The 19,911-nt window shown below is 31.4% G+C and overlaps 2 protein-coding genes across 2 annotated transcripts; one reads left to right on the forward strand and one right to left on the reverse strand.

Annotated features, from left to right (window-relative positions):
• Positions 1–3,844: 3,844 nt before the first annotated feature.
• Positions 3,845–7,597, forward strand: LOC107872270 (transcription factor bHLH30). Its single transcript, XM_016719030.2, has 2 exons — positions 3,845–4,437; positions 6,550–7,597. Exons 1-2 carry the CDS (start codon positions 4,156–4,158, stop codon positions 7,099–7,101), a joined length of 834 nt encoding a protein of 277 aa, XP_016574516.1. The 5' UTR covers positions 3,845–4,155; the 3' UTR covers positions 7,102–7,597.
• A 3,052-nt stretch (positions 7,598–10,649) lies between these two features.
• Positions 10,650–10,979, reverse strand: LOC107871522 (protein PELPK2-like). The gene has a single exon (XM_016718473.2). It carries the CDS (start codon positions 10,977–10,979, stop codon positions 10,650–10,652), a length of 330 nt encoding a protein of 109 aa, XP_016573959.1.
• Between the last annotated feature and the right edge of the window lie 8,932 nt (positions 10,980–19,911).

Consider the following 19,911-nt stretch of genomic DNA (forward strand, 5'->3'; position numbering starts at 1 on the left):
AAAATAAAAAGATAAGAGGAAGAAGAGAAAAGTTGTTATGATGCACTTCAACTTTACAGAGGTTCGATCACCTCTCTGAACTCAATTTTAGTATATTTTTATCACTCTTTTGTGGTGACGTGACACTTTTATTACATAAAAATGGAGCCCACGTCAAAGGTGCTACATCAATTAAAAAAGTGTCACGTGAGCAAAAAAAGTTGATAAAAATACGCTAAAATCTAGTTCAGGGGGTAATAGGAGGACCCCTTAAAGTTGGAGTATGTCGTAGCAAATTTGATCATAGTTCAGGGGTACTAGATGCCTTACTCGAGAAAAAATAACGCATATCTTTAAAATTAGAAATATTTTTTATCCGTGCTAGTAGTTGAAGTATTTCACGGATAGTTTTTTGTTCTTGGTGTTTTTGGGTGTTGTTTATAGTTTCAGGTAGATTGTTGGTAGTATTATTTGGTGATAATCTTGTTTCTATTATTATCTATTGTTTTATTACCAATTTTTGTTTCTTATTTTTATATTATGTCTTTTCCCATATTATTTGGTCTCGAATTAGGAATCTATTGAGAAAAGCTTCTCTACCTCGATTCTGAGTAAATGATATAGACTACGTACCTTCAACCTCAGTTCTAATTGCTAAATACATTTCTTTTTTAATGATCCATTCATATTCTATAAACTTTAGATTCATCTTTGACTTAGTTATTAGTAAAAAGATAGTCGATGTCTTTTAAAGCACTTTCTACTTTTAGTTAGTATTTTTTTTTTTTTAAATTTCTCAAGGTATTTTCTCCGTCGACAGCCGTGAGATTAATCTTCCGTTCCTACTGTCAGTGCACTAAGCTATAGAGAACTGGCCACGGAGATTTTTCCATTCATAGTTAGTGTTATTTTGTTTATTTCGGATAGCGCTTGAATAATAAGATACAAAGAACCTACTATTAAAATAATTTGTTAATATATTTTGTAAATGTATAAACACAAAAAATAATTGTGCACTATAATTCTTTGAGATAGATTAACTTTGACATTTCCAAATTTGTAACTTTAAGTCTTTTCATGATTTTTCAACTCTGCATCACACTAGTGGATAATATTCTTTCCTCAAATTTGTCTTTTATCAAATAAAAATAAAAATCTGTTCCAATTCATTGTAAATATGTGCAAAAACTTAGCTTTAGTTTTTCTTTTCTCCACTTGATATTCGATACTCATATTAAGATATAATTAATTTCAAATTCTTATTAGAAAATCACTTGATATTCGATACTCATATTAAGATATAATTAATTTCAAATTCTTATTAGAAAATCTCATATTAGAGGTAACATGCATCCTAATAAAAATAACTTAATATATATTCAAAAATTAAATTCGAGATATTTGATTTATAAGAGCTAATAAATTAGTACAATCACACAAAAATAACTTAATATTTAAAACTCAAATTCGAGATATCTAATTTATAAAAGCTAGTAAGTAACTTAGCATTATCACAATAACAAAGATTACTTAATATTTAAAGCTTAAACTCGAGACATCTGATTTTATAAAACCTAATAAATTAGTATAATCACAATGGCTTTTCTATATATACAATGAAGAAATAATAAACCATCAAATATAATGGACTATATTAAACATGAAACTTTGTTATACCAAAAAGGCTGAACCCCTTTTATATTAAAGAATATTCCAAAAAATTCACCTCCCTTTACTATTTCTTTTTAGTTTGTGGGGAAGTTATAATTGTCTTACAATAGATAGTGGAAACATTACTATTCCAAGTCAAAATTTCACTTTAGTCATTGCAGTTGTGAACAGTATTCTCGAATTATGATCAAAATTGTTACGATATATTTCAACTTTACAAGGGTCTTATTACCTCATAAACTCAATTTTAACGTATTTTTATCACTCTTTTGTGCTGATGAGATACCTTTATTACATAAAATGAGATCTACATTAAAGGTGTCACGTCAGCTAAAAAAATTGACAAAAAGTGTTACGTCAGCAGTCAGCTAAAAAGGATAACAAAAATATGCTAAAATTTAATTCAGGTGGTAATAGGGCCCCGTGAAGTTGGAGTGTATCGTAATAAATTTGGTTATATATAGTTCAGGGGTACTAGATACTTTACTCTATTTTTTTCTAAATTATATATTTGTAGATGCGTGAGATACTAAGAGCGGGTAAGACTGCACATAATAGACTCTTGTGATCGATTTTGCCTTTCTTCAGACTTAGGACACGCATAACAAGAATTCAGTGTACTGAGCTGCCTTTTATTTGAAGATTATTTGAAATTCTAGTTTTTTTTTTTTTCATTTATCTGGCCTATTATTTCAACTTCAGACTTGAAATATAGAATTCGAACACCTACCACTGGTAAAATAAGTACCTTGTATAAAAACTCAGAAACTGAATTAACAAACTCGTTTTTTTGGAAAAACAATAATAATAACTACGTCTAAATAGTCAAACAAGTTGAAATCGGCTATATGAATTTCAGGGACGGCTCAACTTCATAAAAAAATAGGCGGCCGTCTTAGGACCCCATATTTGAGGGGCCTCATTTTTTAGATAATATATTATATATTTTTTTAAAAAATAAATATTATTTCTGGAAAAATAATTTTTTTTTATATAAAATAAAAGAATTATTAGAAAAGTTCATATATATAGAATACTGTGTCTCAAAAAAAAATTAAATTCATTGGTTATATTATTACTTAAAAATAATAATTAGAAAAAATTGATTATATAATTTTGAAAATTGAGTTCATTAAAAAAAGTTTTTTTTTTTTTTAAATTAAGGTCTCTATTTAATTTTTGTCTTAGGCCACGAATATGCTTTAGCCGCCATAATAAATTCTGATAACTTTCTTAAGCTCAACTCATATGTAATTGACAAGTTTTACATTGACCGTTAATTTAACACAATGTAAATAAGCTCTCACCTAAATAAAGCTGAAAAACAACTTTTTTATATTTTAATTAATTTAACTTTAAACTTGTGATTTTTCTTTTAATGATCATCATCTCATAACATAGGACGAAAAAAGTATTTTTTTTTTTCAAATAAAACATTACTTTTATTTAATGAATTCAGCAAGAGAGAACAGTATACTAAACAGTAAAACCCTAGAAGGCATGTATATAAAGTGATATGTTAAATGATTATTTGCTCAGTTGAATGAATGTACACACATTATACAAATCTTTTACAGTAGAGTAGCTTTACCGTAATCGATAAAGTTGTCGTAAGCGGGTTCAAACTGCGAAAACAGCCTCGTGTAAAAATATAAGATATAGATGCGTATAAGAAACCCTTATGGTCCGCCTTTTTCGCGTATAACAAAAGCTTAATGCATCAACCTGCTCTCCTACATACAATATTTTACCATAAGAGTTTAAGTTTGGTGTATCATCGGTGTATTTTCTTTTACACCATCATGTGACTTTTATTTATTGTAGCGGGTCATCCATTTTTATATTTTTACCTGAGAAATGAATGACCTGCTATAAAAGTTACTTAATGGTGTAAAAAAATATACACTGACGGTGCACCTAACTTAAATTCTTACTACTAATGAGGAGGAGCCTTGACGCGAGTAATTGCTTAAGTTTTTGTCAACGGATCCAAGCCGTGAAAATAGTAAGAGAATGCGAATACTAAATCTTTATGATTTGGCCATACCGGCGTATAACGAAAGCTTAATACATCAAACTGCTCTCATATATATATATATATATATTTACTTTTTCTTCTGTTCTAATCCATTTTACCAAAAAAATGAAACTCTGAATGAGTCAAAAAAGCATGTCAAAAATTTCACAATTTTCTGCTTTATGCTTCCACACATTACTACTACAACTACTATAAAAAACCAAACTTATCTCATTTTCTCACTTGCTCATACCACAAACCAAACTCACAAATTTTAGTTAAAAAAAAAAAGAGAATCCAAATTTAACTTCAGTCATATCAATATCTCTGACCAAAAATTTTGTGAAGAATATTTGTCAAAGAATCTTCAGAACATTTTTCAGAAAAAAAACTTCTTAATCAACAATCTTTTTTTTTTGTTACATCATATATTCTTCCTTTTCTCTTCATCAAGATTATATTCCACCTTTAACTTTCTTTTAAAAAAAATGTATCAATTTCCAAGTTTTTATGAACTAGGGGTGAATACATGTTCAGATTCATATAATAATTTTCTTCATGAATTTATAAATTCATCATCAAGTGATCAAATGTTTAATAATAATAATAATATTAATTATGTTGAAAGTTCAAGTGTTAGTCCAAGATCAATGGCTGAAGCTAAAGCAATTGCAGCAAATAAAAGTCATAGTGAAGCTGAAAGAAGAAGAAGAAAAAGAATTAATGGACATCTTGCTACTCTTAGAACTCTCCTTCCCAACACTATCAAAGTAAGTTTTTTTTTTTTTTGTAATTTTTTGACTCATAATTATACGTCATAATTTAGTGCCGGCAAATGGACGGGTTGGGTTGAATTTAGTTGAGTCAATAAACGAATCATAATTCAATCCGTTTACCACCTCTGTCAGTGCGCTGGAGGTGGTGCACATGCTAGGGTGGTTAGTTGAGCACCTTTACCGTAAAATTGTCTTATGCATGTATATATGTAGGTTATATATATATATATATATATATATATATATATCAACGGAATTTCTGACTTCATTACTGTGTTTATGAATACTAATTGGATTATGACGTCTTGGTAATATATACGACGTCATAATCCAATTTGTTTAAAGATGATCAGTTTAACGCTCTAAATCGAAATATTATATCGTGTATGTATTTCAAATATTATTTTTTATACGTGTATATTAAATATTGAATATTCTTGAAAATTTCTGAATTCGCCAGCATCTGGATATCTACTAATTTGTCTTACTCTAATATTTTTGAACTTGAAATAGATGTATTATTATGTTCAATAATCATGAAGCCCTTAGGTCTTAATAGTTTCTTTGCTTTTTTGCTTTTACACACCAGACAACAAGTGAATATGTGATAGATAGGTTTCACATGTTGTTAGTAAAATGGAGTTTTTTCTTAAATTGCAATTTAGTGTATAGTTTTAGATTCTTTTCATTATTATGTTTTTGACTAATTAGTTGTTTTCTTTCCTAAAAGTTATATGTTCCAATCCTGTGTTAGTTTTGTGTACTTAGATTATTTGTCACTTCATTAAAGAATTTAAATTTTATGTGTCAGTTTACCTGGTAATGTGGAATATTTTGTATACCGACTGTGCACAATACTTAAACTCTAATTAAAAGGGTAGTCCAATATACTAAGTATCCCGTGTTCGTGCTGGGTCTGAGAAAGAGTCACACCTTTTAAAGGGTACACAACATAGATAATCTATCCTGATATTAGCATTTATGACCGATTTAACGGCTCCAACTCATAATCTATAGGTCCTACTGCGACAACTTTTTCATTGCTCCGAGACTCCCTTTTTTCTATCACTTAATTAAGTCCTTTGTCATTTTAAAACCAAGAAGATATTAATTATTTTTTTCTAATTCCACTTTTACTATTCAAAAAAATAATAGTTTATTAAATATTATTTATAAAAAGAAATATACAATTTAGTCAAATATACCCTCTTATAGTAGTTGCTCATAAAATAATTTTCATAATGATTATGTCTTGCTTGAAATAATACCATATTTTCACGCTCAAAAAGGTAACTTTTACACGTTAGTCTTGACAACGTCGGTGTGGTAGGGTACAAGTTATATGTTTATTTAAATTCGATAATTTTTGCTCAAATTCTGTATATGATGTTCGTTAATTTTCACTAAATAAAAATAACAAATATGTGTGAATTCAATATATCAAATGTACTTTGATGAAATTTTTTACTTTGAACGTGTAAAGTTTAAATTCTTGATTCGTATTTGAGTCTCGATGACAAATTTTTACATAACAACCCTTAGAAAATGATGAAAATCGCCCCTTGTATTTGGGGTAGGTTAAAAATAGTTTCTTAAGTATGCACTAAACAGTTTTAGTCATTTAGTTTTCTTTTATCAAATATTTAACAAACTCTGTGTGTTAAATCTAACAGTAACTCTCGGAAAAAAAAAAAAAGGATTTAGAAGGAACTCGTATTTCGGGTATAGTTTTTGCTATTTTTGGTTTATTTCTAGAATTTGAGACTTTTTTTTAAAGTGTAATTTCTGTTCTGTTATGTTTTTTTTGAATAATCATGGTGTTTGGGTCCCTGCCACGGGATACCTGCCACCTAACTCCCACCACTAACAAATATCAGATAACTCTGTTTAGGATTGGTGACATTTTACTAGTGTTTATGATTTAATCTTTTTTTTTCTCTACATTCACCATAAAATTTAACAAACTAAATTTATTAAATATTCTATGAACAAAACTATTCAGAACATACTTTAGGAACTATTTAAAACCTATATACTAAACATAAGGGACCATTTTTATTTTTTGTCACATTCTCTAACTTCATTTATTCATCCAAAAATTGGCAGACAGACAAGGCCTCTTTACTAGCAGAGGCAGTTAGGTGTGTAAGGGAGCTAAAAAAGACAACATCAGAACTAGAAGCAACAACAACAACAATGTCTGAATACGACGACAACGACGACAACAAGGATCACACGACATTTATGAAGACAGTAATGTTTCCGAGTGAATCGGACGAATTAAATATAAGTTACTGTCGTAGTAATAGTAGTAGTAGTAATAATAACAGTACTGATAATTCGAACGAAACGTTGATAATAAAAGCATCAATATGTTGTGAGGATAGGCCAGATATAATGATGGAATTAAAAAGGGCATTAAATAGTGTACAATGTAAAGTTGTAAGGGCAGAAATGTCAACAGTAGGAGGGAGAATTAAGTGTGTATTGTGGCTAGAATTGTTAGAAAATGGATGCAAAGATGGGCTATTAGTGCAATTAAGAAGGGCATTGAAAGTGGTTATGGATAAAAATAATTTTGGCCCACAAAATATGGGCCAAGATTTGTTGGGGAACAAAAGGCCACGTTTACTTGGGGGACCAATGAATTATGTTTGACAAAATGGATAATTTTATCGTGGTTCGATCCTTCTCTGAACTTCACGTACAGTGAAAGTTTTAGTGCACCGAACTATCCTGGAAAGTTTTAAAGTTACAAAGATTTTTGGACATGTGGCTCGAACCTTTTTCAAACTTCACGTACAGTGAAAGCTTTAGTACATCAAACTGTTCTGACGGCTCTGAAGAGTCAAAGATTTGTGGACATAATGAGCAAAAATTGAAAGAGATGTCAATTGTGGCCAAAAAAGTAAAGTGGTACATTATTAAGTTTTTTTTTTTTTGGGCTCTTGTTCTTTTTGTTTTCTATTGAGTGTGTTTGTATGATTAATTTACTCTTTGGATTTGTATTAAGTGTGGAGTAATTTGGTTGAAGGTATTAGAGAAAATAATATAGGTATTAGCTTTGGTATTTTATAGTTTCTTATTTGATAGAGTGTTCAAGTTATGTATAATTAATATTATCGTGTTCAGTACTATTCTTATGTTGATCGTACTATTCGTATTTTAATGCACACAATTCAGTATTATTTTTATTCTATCGTATCATATTTATTTAAGACAATAAAATAAACAATCAATAAAAAATAATGTTATAGATACAGAATTTTTATAACATGAGTGTACCACTAAATATTGATTATTGTTACTTTATAAGTAAATAACTTTACAATCAACCAAGTGCACCATTTAGCTTTTGTGGAGTATAGAAGCCATCGAAAATTATTAGACCAATTTCATAATACATAAATATGTCTTTTAACAGGTCTCATCTTATATTTACGTTTAACTTTAAATATGCACAAGTAGACATTTAAATTATCATAAAATTGCACAAGTAGACACATACTTCGTACATAACCAATCTCATACAATTTGATACGTAGGACGTGTGTGCAGTTGCGGAGCCACATTGAATTCAGGGGTTCATTCGAATCTCTTTCGTCGAAAAATTATACTATTTTTACATGGTTAAAAATATTTTTATGTATATGTAGTAGATGTTGTACCCCTTCGACTAGTCCGTATATTTACTTCTGAACCCCCTTAATAAAAATTCTGACTCCGCCACGCGACTGGTTGAAAGACCATTTTAATAATGTTTTCAAGAAGTAGGAACTATGAAGTGTCACAAATCAAACTCCTAAATTTTATTTTACTTTGGTCAATTTGACATAAATTAAAGAATAATTTAACCACAAGATCCAATGAATAGAAAATAAATTTTCTTATTTTAAACCAATTTGACAATTGACATGATAGGTTACTCGTGATTAGTTACTTTTTTGTGTTCACTTTATAATTTATATGACACACTCAGTTGAATAACTATTGGTATACTGTTGTTTGATCATAAATTCTTGTTATATTGTTTAAATATAATTAATTACAATTAATTTTTTTTACTCTTTATATATAGTTTTTAATTAGTTTAATTTTCTTTTAAAAATTTAAGAGATTGATGTTCACTTCGAGAACAAAAATTATTTTGTTTGTTTGCATGCCTACCAAACAACGAACTTTTTTATTTTTTTAGGTTTTGTAGCAAAACAAAAATAATTAGGAATTTACTAGTAACATTTTCCTTAAACATGACATGACATTTGTGTGTTACTAATTAAAGGTAAAATAAGAACTTGAAGTTAATTGTTTCCAAATTTTGAAGCGTCATTTAAAAAAAAAAAAAGATTAAAAGAAATTGTATATAAACCAAGTATTTAATAATTTGCAAGTTTTTTTTGTGTGCGCTTTTTTTCCAAAATCGAGCTCCAGTATTAATATAGAATATGATACATCGAACGCGATGGAGAGCATTTCAAAATCGGGCTCCAGTATTAATACGAACATTACAAAAATTGAAAAAATATTAATACGAACTTCAGACTTTTACAAAAATTGAAAAAATATTAATATGAACATCAGACATTTACGAAAATTGAAAAAATATTAAAACGAACATCAGACGTTTACTAAATTGAAAAAAAAATATTAATACGAACATCAGACGTTTACAGAAATTGAAAAAATATTAATACAAACATCACACATTTACAAAAATTGTTGTCATGTGACCAGGAGGTTACAGGTTTAAGCCTTGAAAACACCCTCTGGCAGAAAAGGTGAAACTACATATAATATACCCTTGTGGTGGGGCCCTTCCCCGACACCGCGCAAAGCGGTAGCTTAGTGCACTGGGTTGCCCTTTTTAGACATTTAGAAAAATTGAAAAAATATTAAAACTAACATCAGACGTTTACAAAAATTGAAAAAATACTAATACGAACATCAGACATGAGAGGTTCGAACTCTAGCGGGGAAACCCCATGCACTTAGCAAGCACACGCCTTAACCACTCGGCCAAAGCGACTATTGTTGCCATTGTTAATTTTTCTCAATATCATTTTCAAGAATTTTCTTTTCATCTACTGTGTGATGTTCGGTATCCGTTTTGGACTCTACTAATCTATATTCACGTGGGAAGGACCCGTCACCATTCAATATGACGACTATATTTCCAGATCTCGAACTTGAGACCTCTCAGGTGGAGTTAGGCTTTAACATATGAGCAGTGATGGATCCAGGATTTAAGGATATATAGTGGGTGCTTAAAAAATTTAAAAATTTTAAAAAATAAAAATTCACCTCAATGGGATTCAAACCCGAGAATCCCTTCCAATGAAGAACCTTAGGGGCAATCTAAATGCCAATGCACCCAATCTAACTTTTTGTTTCGGTGGGTGCTTTTATACATTATATACTTATTTTCGTATATTTTTTATGTAATTTTAACGATTTCGCGTCGAGTTTAATGGATGTCAGAGCACCCCAAAAATGAATAGGTCCCCCTGCATATGATTTTGGATGAACCCAATAGCTTTGATTCAGAAATTCAATTCACAACTACTTACTAATACTTGAGGTCATTGTCCTGGAATTTAAGAATCCAAAAATTTAAATTAACGAATCGTCTATAAGGTCTCTTATTAAGGATAAATAGGTACTTACCTAGCCACCACAACCTTTGCTAGTATATTCTTCTTGTTAAATTTCATTAATTTGAATTTAAAAAAAAATGTAAAATCGATCAAAACGTTCAAAAGCAAAGTGATACCACAAATGTTTTAATGGCCAATTCATTTTTTACTGTTCAAGAGGCTTTTACTTAGCTTGATGACAAGGATAAAAATATCTAGTGTTGTAGTTTTTATGTATAAATTTTGTCTCTCATTATTGTATGAATTTATGAAATAAATTTAAGACTATATAGTTTGGCATTAAGTCATCAATTTCATTGAGTCGCTTCTCATCGAAAACTACCTCTAAAATATGCATACTAGTCAAGGAAAGAGCTTTTAATAATAATGATAAACAAAAGAAACATAAATAATTAGTAGCAACAGAAATATTACATAAAACTCTCATTTCACAATCAAAACATAAAACAACAACAACAACATATCCAGTGTATTCCCAAAAAAACGATACAACAACTAAGGTACATAAAACGACGACTAATATAGTAGGATGGAGCAGCAAGATGATAGTTATTAGTTGGATGGAGGAGGTGAAAGTGTAGGAATAATGTTTGGAATTGATGGCATGTTGGGAAGAGGATTGATGGAAGGCATTGGAGGCAGTGTCATTTTGGGGATAGAAGGCAATGTAGGCAAAGATGATACACTTGGCAATGGTGGCAATGTTGTAGGCAAGTTGGGAATATTGGGTAGTTGTGGCATTGTTGGTTGAGGCAGTGATGGGATTGTTGGCAGGTTAGGAAGTTGAAGTAGGCTACGAGCAGCATGACTTGTCGATATGCTTGAAAAGAGCGATAATGCTATGATCGCGAAGACAATTGAGCAGTTGATGGAAGTAGCCATTGTTAATTTGCTCTAAAATTGCTTTGTTTTCACTAGGAAATTAAGTTGTGTTTTGATTTTATTTGAGATTGATCATTTACTAAAGGTATATATAGGGAAAGTTTTTTGAGGGACTACAAAGATTTGGTGAAGAAGCATACGTTTAAAATTCTAAATACTCTAGATCTATTGTTAGTTAATTTTCGTGACTAATGTTGGTTTGAGGAACATGCACCAACTTTCTAAGAGTAGTTATGCATTGGTGAAATTTGGATCAACCATATTTGGTGGACAACTGAGTATTTGGAATAATCTAGCTAGACTAATCCAGATTCACGTCGTGTAGGACTTGTTAAGGGGAGCGCTTCCTTCTGAGGGTTTCTTTATTCCGGAACTCAAACCTGAAACTTTGGTTAAGGGGGAAACTATCTCGACTATCCAACTACACTCATGAACTTGTTTATTGTTTTTTTTTTCTTAAATTTTTGCTAATAGTTTCTTGTATAGGACTGTTGTTTGTTGGTCCTTCCAATGTAGTTCAACTACCTAGGAGATATGTTTTCTGGCCTAATATTTGATGGTCAAATAACTAATCAGCTCAACAATATTGTGAAACACATTTGGTTAAACAATTAGTTTTCACATTATTGGTACAAAGTTATATGTATTGAGTGTTTATATCAAATCAATGAATGTAAGACATACGTCTTGCATATACACTTTTAATGCTTTAGTGATATGCATTTTCACTTACATTGTTTGATTCTTAAGGTTAATCGTCTAATTAGGTGTAAACATGATTACAGATGAGTATTTACCAAATCAATTTATATGATCATTCAATTTTTATTTTTTTTGAGGAATCTAATCTAATGCACATGAAATTATTATACTGCTTTCTAATATAATTTGTAGAGTTCACACCAAAAATATCGAACAAAACACCGAACCAATGGAATTTACCATAATTAAGCGATTTAATGAAGTGAAAGTATACATTAATTAATCATGATTAAGTGATAGTTGTGTATATCCCCACACATATCATACATTCTTCAGTTTAGTGTAAACAATCGGAACGGATAAGTTTTTACCCTTCTTGAAAGTATTCTAATAACAACAATTACGTGGCAAGTAAGTATTTCAACTTTTGGAGTGCATATTAGATGCCTCAACTCATCTCCGCTGTGTCAATTGAACATTGGCCAACTAACAAAATGATCTCGAGACACCTCCAAAATTTGTCACATCAACATCGGATGTACAAAACACAGTGAGAATGATTTGGAGTGTTTAGTTGTTAGAGTGCTTCCTTGCCGGTTGAGACCAACTTTGAGTGTTTGTTTACGTATTATGCCTATTTATTTTGTAATATCTTTCAGTGTGACTTTCTGAAGTTAGGTTAAATCTTTATTAACATTGCAATATGTTCAACAGTTTATAAGTTGTATGCCACTGTTCTACTAAAATCGACCTTGTCAAAGTACAAAATACTAGCTGTTATGATCAAATTTGTTCAAAATAATGTACGTATGTTGATGTTCTCATATCAGGAAAATATATTGGACAAGTATAGATGAATCGGTAATAGACACTGCATTGGATTTAAGACAAATGACAATCAATGTATAGCACTGACAAGAGTATAAATGATACAGTACATCGTCAAGAATCACATAAAAGAAGACTAAAAGAAGAAAATATCACGTGGTAGGAGCCAGTAGGTTAAGATCACGCGGTTGGAAGCTGCAAGATTAGTTGGATGGAGGAGGTGAACGTGTAGGAATCATGTTGGGAAGTGATGGCATGTTGGGCAATGGTGGCAGAGTCAGTTTCGGGACTACAGAGCATTTGGGCATGTTGGGCAATGGTGCAAAGCAAGTCATCAACATTTGTGTAGTTATAAATCAATTAAGGGAAGTATAGAATCACATAAATTGGAACAGAGGAAGTAATAAGAACCGATTTTTTTAATTGGTACATGAGTCGATAGTTAATCAAATATGATTGATCCAAACATTTAGGAAGGTGAACCAAACATAACTATTTCCATCTTAGAGTTGTGCCCAACATTTAGGAAAGTGAACTAACAATTAGTAATAGAGTTGTCATGCATCTTCACCACACATATTTCATATAATCCTGCTAGTTTTTCGACGACTTTCCCTATATGTACTCTTTAGTAAATGATCAAACTCATTCACATTGAAACAGAACTTACAACTTCCATTGCTAGCATAATTTTCGCGAAACAAATTAGCAATTGATCAAATTGTCAACACAATGGCTTCTTATAGCAATTGCTCAATCCTCTTCGTGATCATAGCATTATTGTCCTTATCAAGCATATCGACAAGTTAAGCTGCTCGCGGCTTACTACAACTTCCCAACTTGCCTAACATCCCGTCATTGCCTCTGCCAACACTACCACAATTGCCTTCTATTCCCAACTTGCCAAAGATCCCCCCATTGCCATTGTTGCCAAGTAGTGTTTCATCTTTGCCCACATTGACCTCTGTTCCGAAGATGACTTTGCTATCAAAACCATCGGTGAATCCTCTGCCTAACACGCCATCAGTTCCAACCATTCCTACACGATCACCTCCTCCATCCAACTAATCTTGTGGCTTCCAACCGCGTGATCTTTACCTGTCTTAACCGATTGGTCTCTCTATCGCGTGTTTCTCTTAAGAATAAAGTTTTTAAACATTTTATGTGATTCTTGACGATGTAATGTATCATGTTATAGGTTCTTGAATCCTATACATCGATTGTCATTTGTGTTAATTCAATAAAGTGTACGTCTACTACTTATCCGTGTGTATTTGTCCAATATATGTTCTTGATAAGCATGCATACATATATACATACATGCATACATACATACATACATACAAACATACATACACACACTTACTTTTGAACAAATTTGATCATAACTATTGTATTACAATCAAATGGAATTTCACTTGGAGAATTAAGAGTGAGTAGAAACTACTGGTAACTCAAACATATGTTACATAATATATGAGACTAAAGCTTAGTAAATTATGTGAAGATAACTTAACTCCACTTATTTTGAAGATTTTGCAACGTCATTTTTTAAAATATATTTTTATTACATCGAGGGTAAGGGAAGGGAAAAACGAGGCAGGAGATTACAAGATGGGGAATCAAACCCTCACCAATAAGGTGAAAGTTCAGGTAGCCAACCAATTGTGCTACTAAGATCCTCCAAGATTTTGCAACGTCACTTGCGTAATTATATAGGGCTACATATTTATGCTAAGAAACAATTTCAAAAAAAGTAAGTTATTTTCTTGTTCAACATTTTCCTGGATATATGTATGTGGACCTCCAAATTCAATCTCTGCCGTTCATATCAAAGATCAAGATGTTAGGAACAATCGATTCAAATTTCAGCTCAATCCAGCTGTGAACGAATCGGCTAACGTGATCATGGTTTGCCTGTGTTTTTTGTTCGTGGTGGATAAATAATATAAACATATATGTTAACTTATCATATTTACATAAATTTTCATCTTTACAAAGTAATTAAAAAAAATTGATTAATTATATATCTTCATTGGATATATCGAGAGCTAATTATGTATCTCGACGGGCCTAAAATCGGAAAAAATGTATCGAGGGCTAATTAAGTATCTTTAAAAAGGAAAAAATGTATTTCATTGGATGTATTATGTATCTCGATAAATGTAGAATAAAACATAATGTATTAGAGCTAATTATGTATCTTTACAAAGGAAAAAATGTATCGACGTTGGATGTATCCAGAGCTAATTATGTATCTCGACATACCTAAAATTGAGATTTTCAGTAATTATGCAAAATGTCGGAATTTTCTGTAACTAAGCTCCAAACTATCGAGATGTATGTTGTTTGCCCTAATTTATAGTACTTCTGTGTGGGTGTCTTGTTTTCGTTATTCTTTGTTAGTGTGATAGTCCACCTTTTTTTTTTTGTTTTTTATTACATCTTTTTATACTGATTTTTAAATCTAAGCAAGGGTTTGTCGAAAACAGACTCTCTATTTTATTGGGGGTTAGTGGTATGGATTACGCACATTTGATCCTCCTATACCCTATTTGGTGAGAATACATTATTTGTTGTTGTTGTTGACAGTGTTTGAACCGTCATTATGTAATGATCGATTTGTTGTGATTGCGTTGTTATATTTTTTTTCCTTCTCATATTGTATTTGTTTATTATCTAATAATCTTATTTTATTCTCTACTCTACTTTTTAATAATAGCTCTACCTCTTACTCTATTTTTCTTGTAGGTTGTGTGGCATTATGCCACGACCGTAAAAACATACAGTATAGTCAAATATTGTATTCATCAAAATAATACAATATGATAGATAATTGGGCTGTGGAAATGGCCTTACAATTGGGAATGGAGTAAATGTACAAGGGAAAATTATCTTCTATATTGTTATTAGATATTTTATTACAACATGTAACACTATTTTTAAGTAATTATTGAACTGTGATTTTAATTACAAGTTATAGCAGATTTAATAAATTATTATTATTATTATTATTTTTTTTTAAATTAACTTGATATGATTTAATATTTATCTTAGTTTTTTTTGTGTCTATCTCTTCCCAATAACATAGATAAACGTGTATTTTTTTTTTTCTTTTTACCCACTTTATTACTCTTTTCAAAGGAAGTAAACTCTTTTACTCTATCCAATTCCTTAATGCACACTTCTTTTTCATTAATTGCTATATGGTGTTGAGCCTTTTTTATTTTCTTATTTAATACACGCTTCTTTTCCATTGTATTCTCAATTTTTTTTTCATATCTCAACATTATAGGCACTTGATTTTGAATAAATTACTTTCGAAATTGCAGCTTTGAATTTTGTTTCTACTGTAATCAATCTTATTTTGTTTTGGCTTATATTTGATTATCTTATATTTAATGAAGAAATCTGAAACTATTTTTTTTTATCCAAATAAATTCTTACGTCTATATCATTGTGTATGATGATTGGTGAAATTTATCATTAACTATCTATCTAATTTAAATTTATACATAATTAGTATCTATTTTTAGTTGAGTTGCAATAATTTTTATCAACTCATTATACTTTTTCATCGACCCAAAAATCTTTGGGTCTTCCTGTTTAATGTTTGAGTAAGAGCTGCCACAAGAATTAGAAAAAAAAATAAATTAAACACCATAAATAATCATAAATTCAAACAAAAAAACTGCTACAATCTTCTATTGCATTAAGTTCAACATCACTAGTTTGAAAACATAGCTACATAGCTACAAATACGAAACTTTTTACGTGAAACACAGTAAAGTGAGATTTTTTTTTTGTTCTACAAAAATTTACAACAATTATATTTTATTTTGTGAGGTATTTTTTGCTTCATGCATCCCATCTTCCTCCATGTTGTATCATTATTAAATGTAAACAAGCATCATCCATACTGCCTTAATTTATATCCTTTTTGTGTTTTTTCTTATTTGTGCATTCAATTTATTTCAATTTACACAAATATGCATTTCAATTGAAATATTTTGATTTGAAAGAAAAAGAATTGCAAGAATTATGAGTTGCAAGTAGTTCTCTGTGTTGATGAATGAAGAAGATGACAAGTTTATATTTTCTCTGATTTTTTGTTGAAAAAGATGAGTATAGAAAAGGAAAGACAGAAGGACACAACTCTTTTTGAAAAAAAAGAACAAAATGTTTTAGAGAGAAAATGGAGGCTGTATGATATCTGGTGGTTAACTGTTTTCTATTTTTAAGGATTTCAATAATTATATAAAAAAAGATTTTTTTTTTCTAAAATAATTTTTAATATAGATTCTGCTATTATTTGCAATCTAACAAATATTGTTATAAGTTGCAATAAACAATCTTAGTTTGTATATATAGGTTTTTTCCCCAATGTGACGATGTTTGGTGATTTGGGCCCCCATTATTTGCTTTTGGGCTTCAAAAGGAGCAAATACTGCCACTGTCCATCAAACATGGTAAATATTGCACGGGTTAGCCACTTTTCGATTTATTTTTGAAAGATAACCCGTATTTCGATGAAAAGACACCATAATAATATTACACCTTCCGTTTAAAAAGGAACGATATACTTTCTTTTTTAGTCCGTTTCCAAATGAATAATTTATTTTTTTTATAATACTTTAACTTTAACTTTCCACATAGCATATTTGATACCACAAGATTAAAATTAAACTTTCAGTTAGATAATAATTTTGTTGTACATGTGTTTTCTTTTTCTTTTTAGATAATTGCACTATTTTCACTCATAATAATAGTTCTCACTGTTGTCAAAGTCACAATTCTTCATTCGTGTAAACTATACTAAACTCGAATAAAATCATAAATCATATATATCGACTTCTTATACTATATAAGCTAAAATCAAAATTATTATAACGAAGTTTTCTGTATCATATCATGAACATCATTAATTTTTAAAAATGTAATATTTGAGTGCACGTGCATATTTTCTGCTACTATTTGTTGTTTTGTTATTATTTATTGTGTCTTGTATTTTTATCACGTCTCTTGTAGTATGTCATTGTCTTAGATTGAGTTTCTACCGGAATAACATCTCTACCTCACCTATGGAATATAGATATTGTTTGCATACACTCTATTCTCTTCAAACTCCATTTTACGAGACTGCGTTGGATATGTTATTGTTGTATTTGAGTGCATGAGCATACTGTCTGCTACTATTTGTTGCTTTTGTTACTATCTATTGTCTCTTATATTTTCATTACGTCTTTTTTAGCCTGTTATTATCTTGAACCGAGTTTCTATAGAAAACAACATATCTACCTCATCTAAGCCTGTCAATTGGGTCAGGTCAGGCCGGTGCGGTCAGTGGCGGATCCACCTTGCAAACAGGGGGTTCATTCGAACCCCCTTCGACGAAAAATTATATTATTTTTATATTATTTTTACACGGTCAAAAATATTTTTATGTATATATTATAGATGTTGAACCCCCTTCGACTAGTCCGTATGTGAATCCCCTTCGACTAGTCTGTATGTTTACTTCTGAATCTCTCAATGAAAATTCTGGCTCCACCATTGGATGCGGTCCAATTAGACCAACCCAAAATGCTACCTGGATCGGTCTGATTCGGGGGTGGGGTGGGAGGAGGGATTTGGGGCCAGGTTTCGATGCTGGGCTGTCTGGTTCAAGGAGCTCTATGGACCGGCCCGGTTAAAAAATTAGATCAGGCCCATTGATCTCGATTAATAAAGGTATTATTTGCATACGCTCTATTCTTTTCAGAGTCAGACACCATTTTATGGACTAGGATATGTTGTTGTATTTGAGTGCATGTGCCTTGATTCTCCAAGCCTTTTTGCATGAGGCAATCGTGGCTATCTCATCACATCATGATTGATTTTGCTAGCTGCTAAGTACAAATCATTTCTCTAGTTACAATGCATGCCCTTTTAATAAATTAAAATTAAAGTAACCGTCCATATGATTATTATTTTGCTTTCACCTTGTGCGGCTGTGAGGCTCCCACATTAGTGGATGGACGCATAAATATCATTATTTGGATGCAACTATATATTATAAAGTAATTAGCTACACCAAATTCCATTCATAGTGTTGTAATCTATGCTTTATGAGTCCTCAAATTTTAAAACAAACTTTTTAAATATCTCGTTCATTTCGTTAGGTATCTGAATCATACGATTCTGAGGATAAATAAACATATTCTCGTTCATTCCTGCAAATTACTGATCATGGTTTGTCTGTGTTCTTGTTCGTGGTGTTTGGTGATTTTTGTAGTTTCAGATAAATAATATAAACATATATATTAACTTATCATATTTACATAAATTTTCATCTTTACAAAGTAATTAAAAAAAGTTTCAACTGTTACCTCAATGAAATGACAATTGATTGCAGGAAAACAAAAAGAAGTGCAATGTGCATGCCTTTACTCCATTTTCTATCATCAGTAAGTAGATTTTAAAAGAAAATAATAGTTGTTAACTAATATATATATGTGTCACGATCTGAGCCGGGGCCCTGGCCGCGACAGGCATCCCCAAATATCAAGGCCCGAGAGACCCCATGCAATTCCCCAGTCCACTACTGATATTGTCCGCTCTGGGCCCAGACCCGCATGACTTTAAAACACGTCACCAGGGAGTAAGGCTTTCTTATATACCCAGCATCCCTACTGTGTTTTGCCGATGTGGACTCCTTATACTAAGTTGGGGTGTCACATACACCCCTTCTTATAGACTCAACGTCCTCACTGAGGTTTGCCCCACCGAATGGGATTTGTCTAGACTCAGGACTGAGGTTTGCCCCGCTTTAACGAAATTTTTCTAAACTCAGTTTGAACTCTGGCCCACATCGACAGGGCTGACACAGGAGCGGCTCGGATATAACTTGGTATCAGAACACAATTCATGGTCCCAGGGTGTCTGCGAAATTGCGTCGGTTAGAGTCTTTTTTATGGGTGTGTAGCGCGCCACACTAATAAGGAGGAGGCTACTAGGCGTTTAGGAATATCTCTCTTTTCTTTCATGATTTAGTTCGTGCTGTAGAGTCTGAATGCCCTCTAACCAATGATTTCTTTGATTTCAGAAATTGATCATGCCTCCCCGTAGATCCAACGAACATAATACCCAAGCTGAGGATGTCCGCCTTACTCATAGGATGCGGACCCGTAATAGAGCTCGAACCCCAGTGTTTGTTGCCACTCCCGGAGTCCCTCCACCTCAAACTAGTCCACCTAGGGCCCATCGATCTAGAGTTAACTGTGCATAGCCTTCCCAGAGAGAAGTCTCTAATGCTGAGTTCCGACAGTCTATGTATATGATTGTTCAGCTTGTGGCTTCTCATGCCCGTCGGTCTGAAGATGCAGGGTCTGTGTCTGGTTCATCTGAGATTACACAGGTTGGT

Source organism: Capsicum annuum, chromosome 5 (assembly GCF_002878395.1).
Source record: "Capsicum annuum cultivar UCD-10X-F1 chromosome 5, UCD10Xv1.1, whole genome shotgun sequence".
Taxonomy (NCBI): domain Eukaryota; kingdom Viridiplantae; phylum Streptophyta; class Magnoliopsida; order Solanales; family Solanaceae; genus Capsicum; species Capsicum annuum.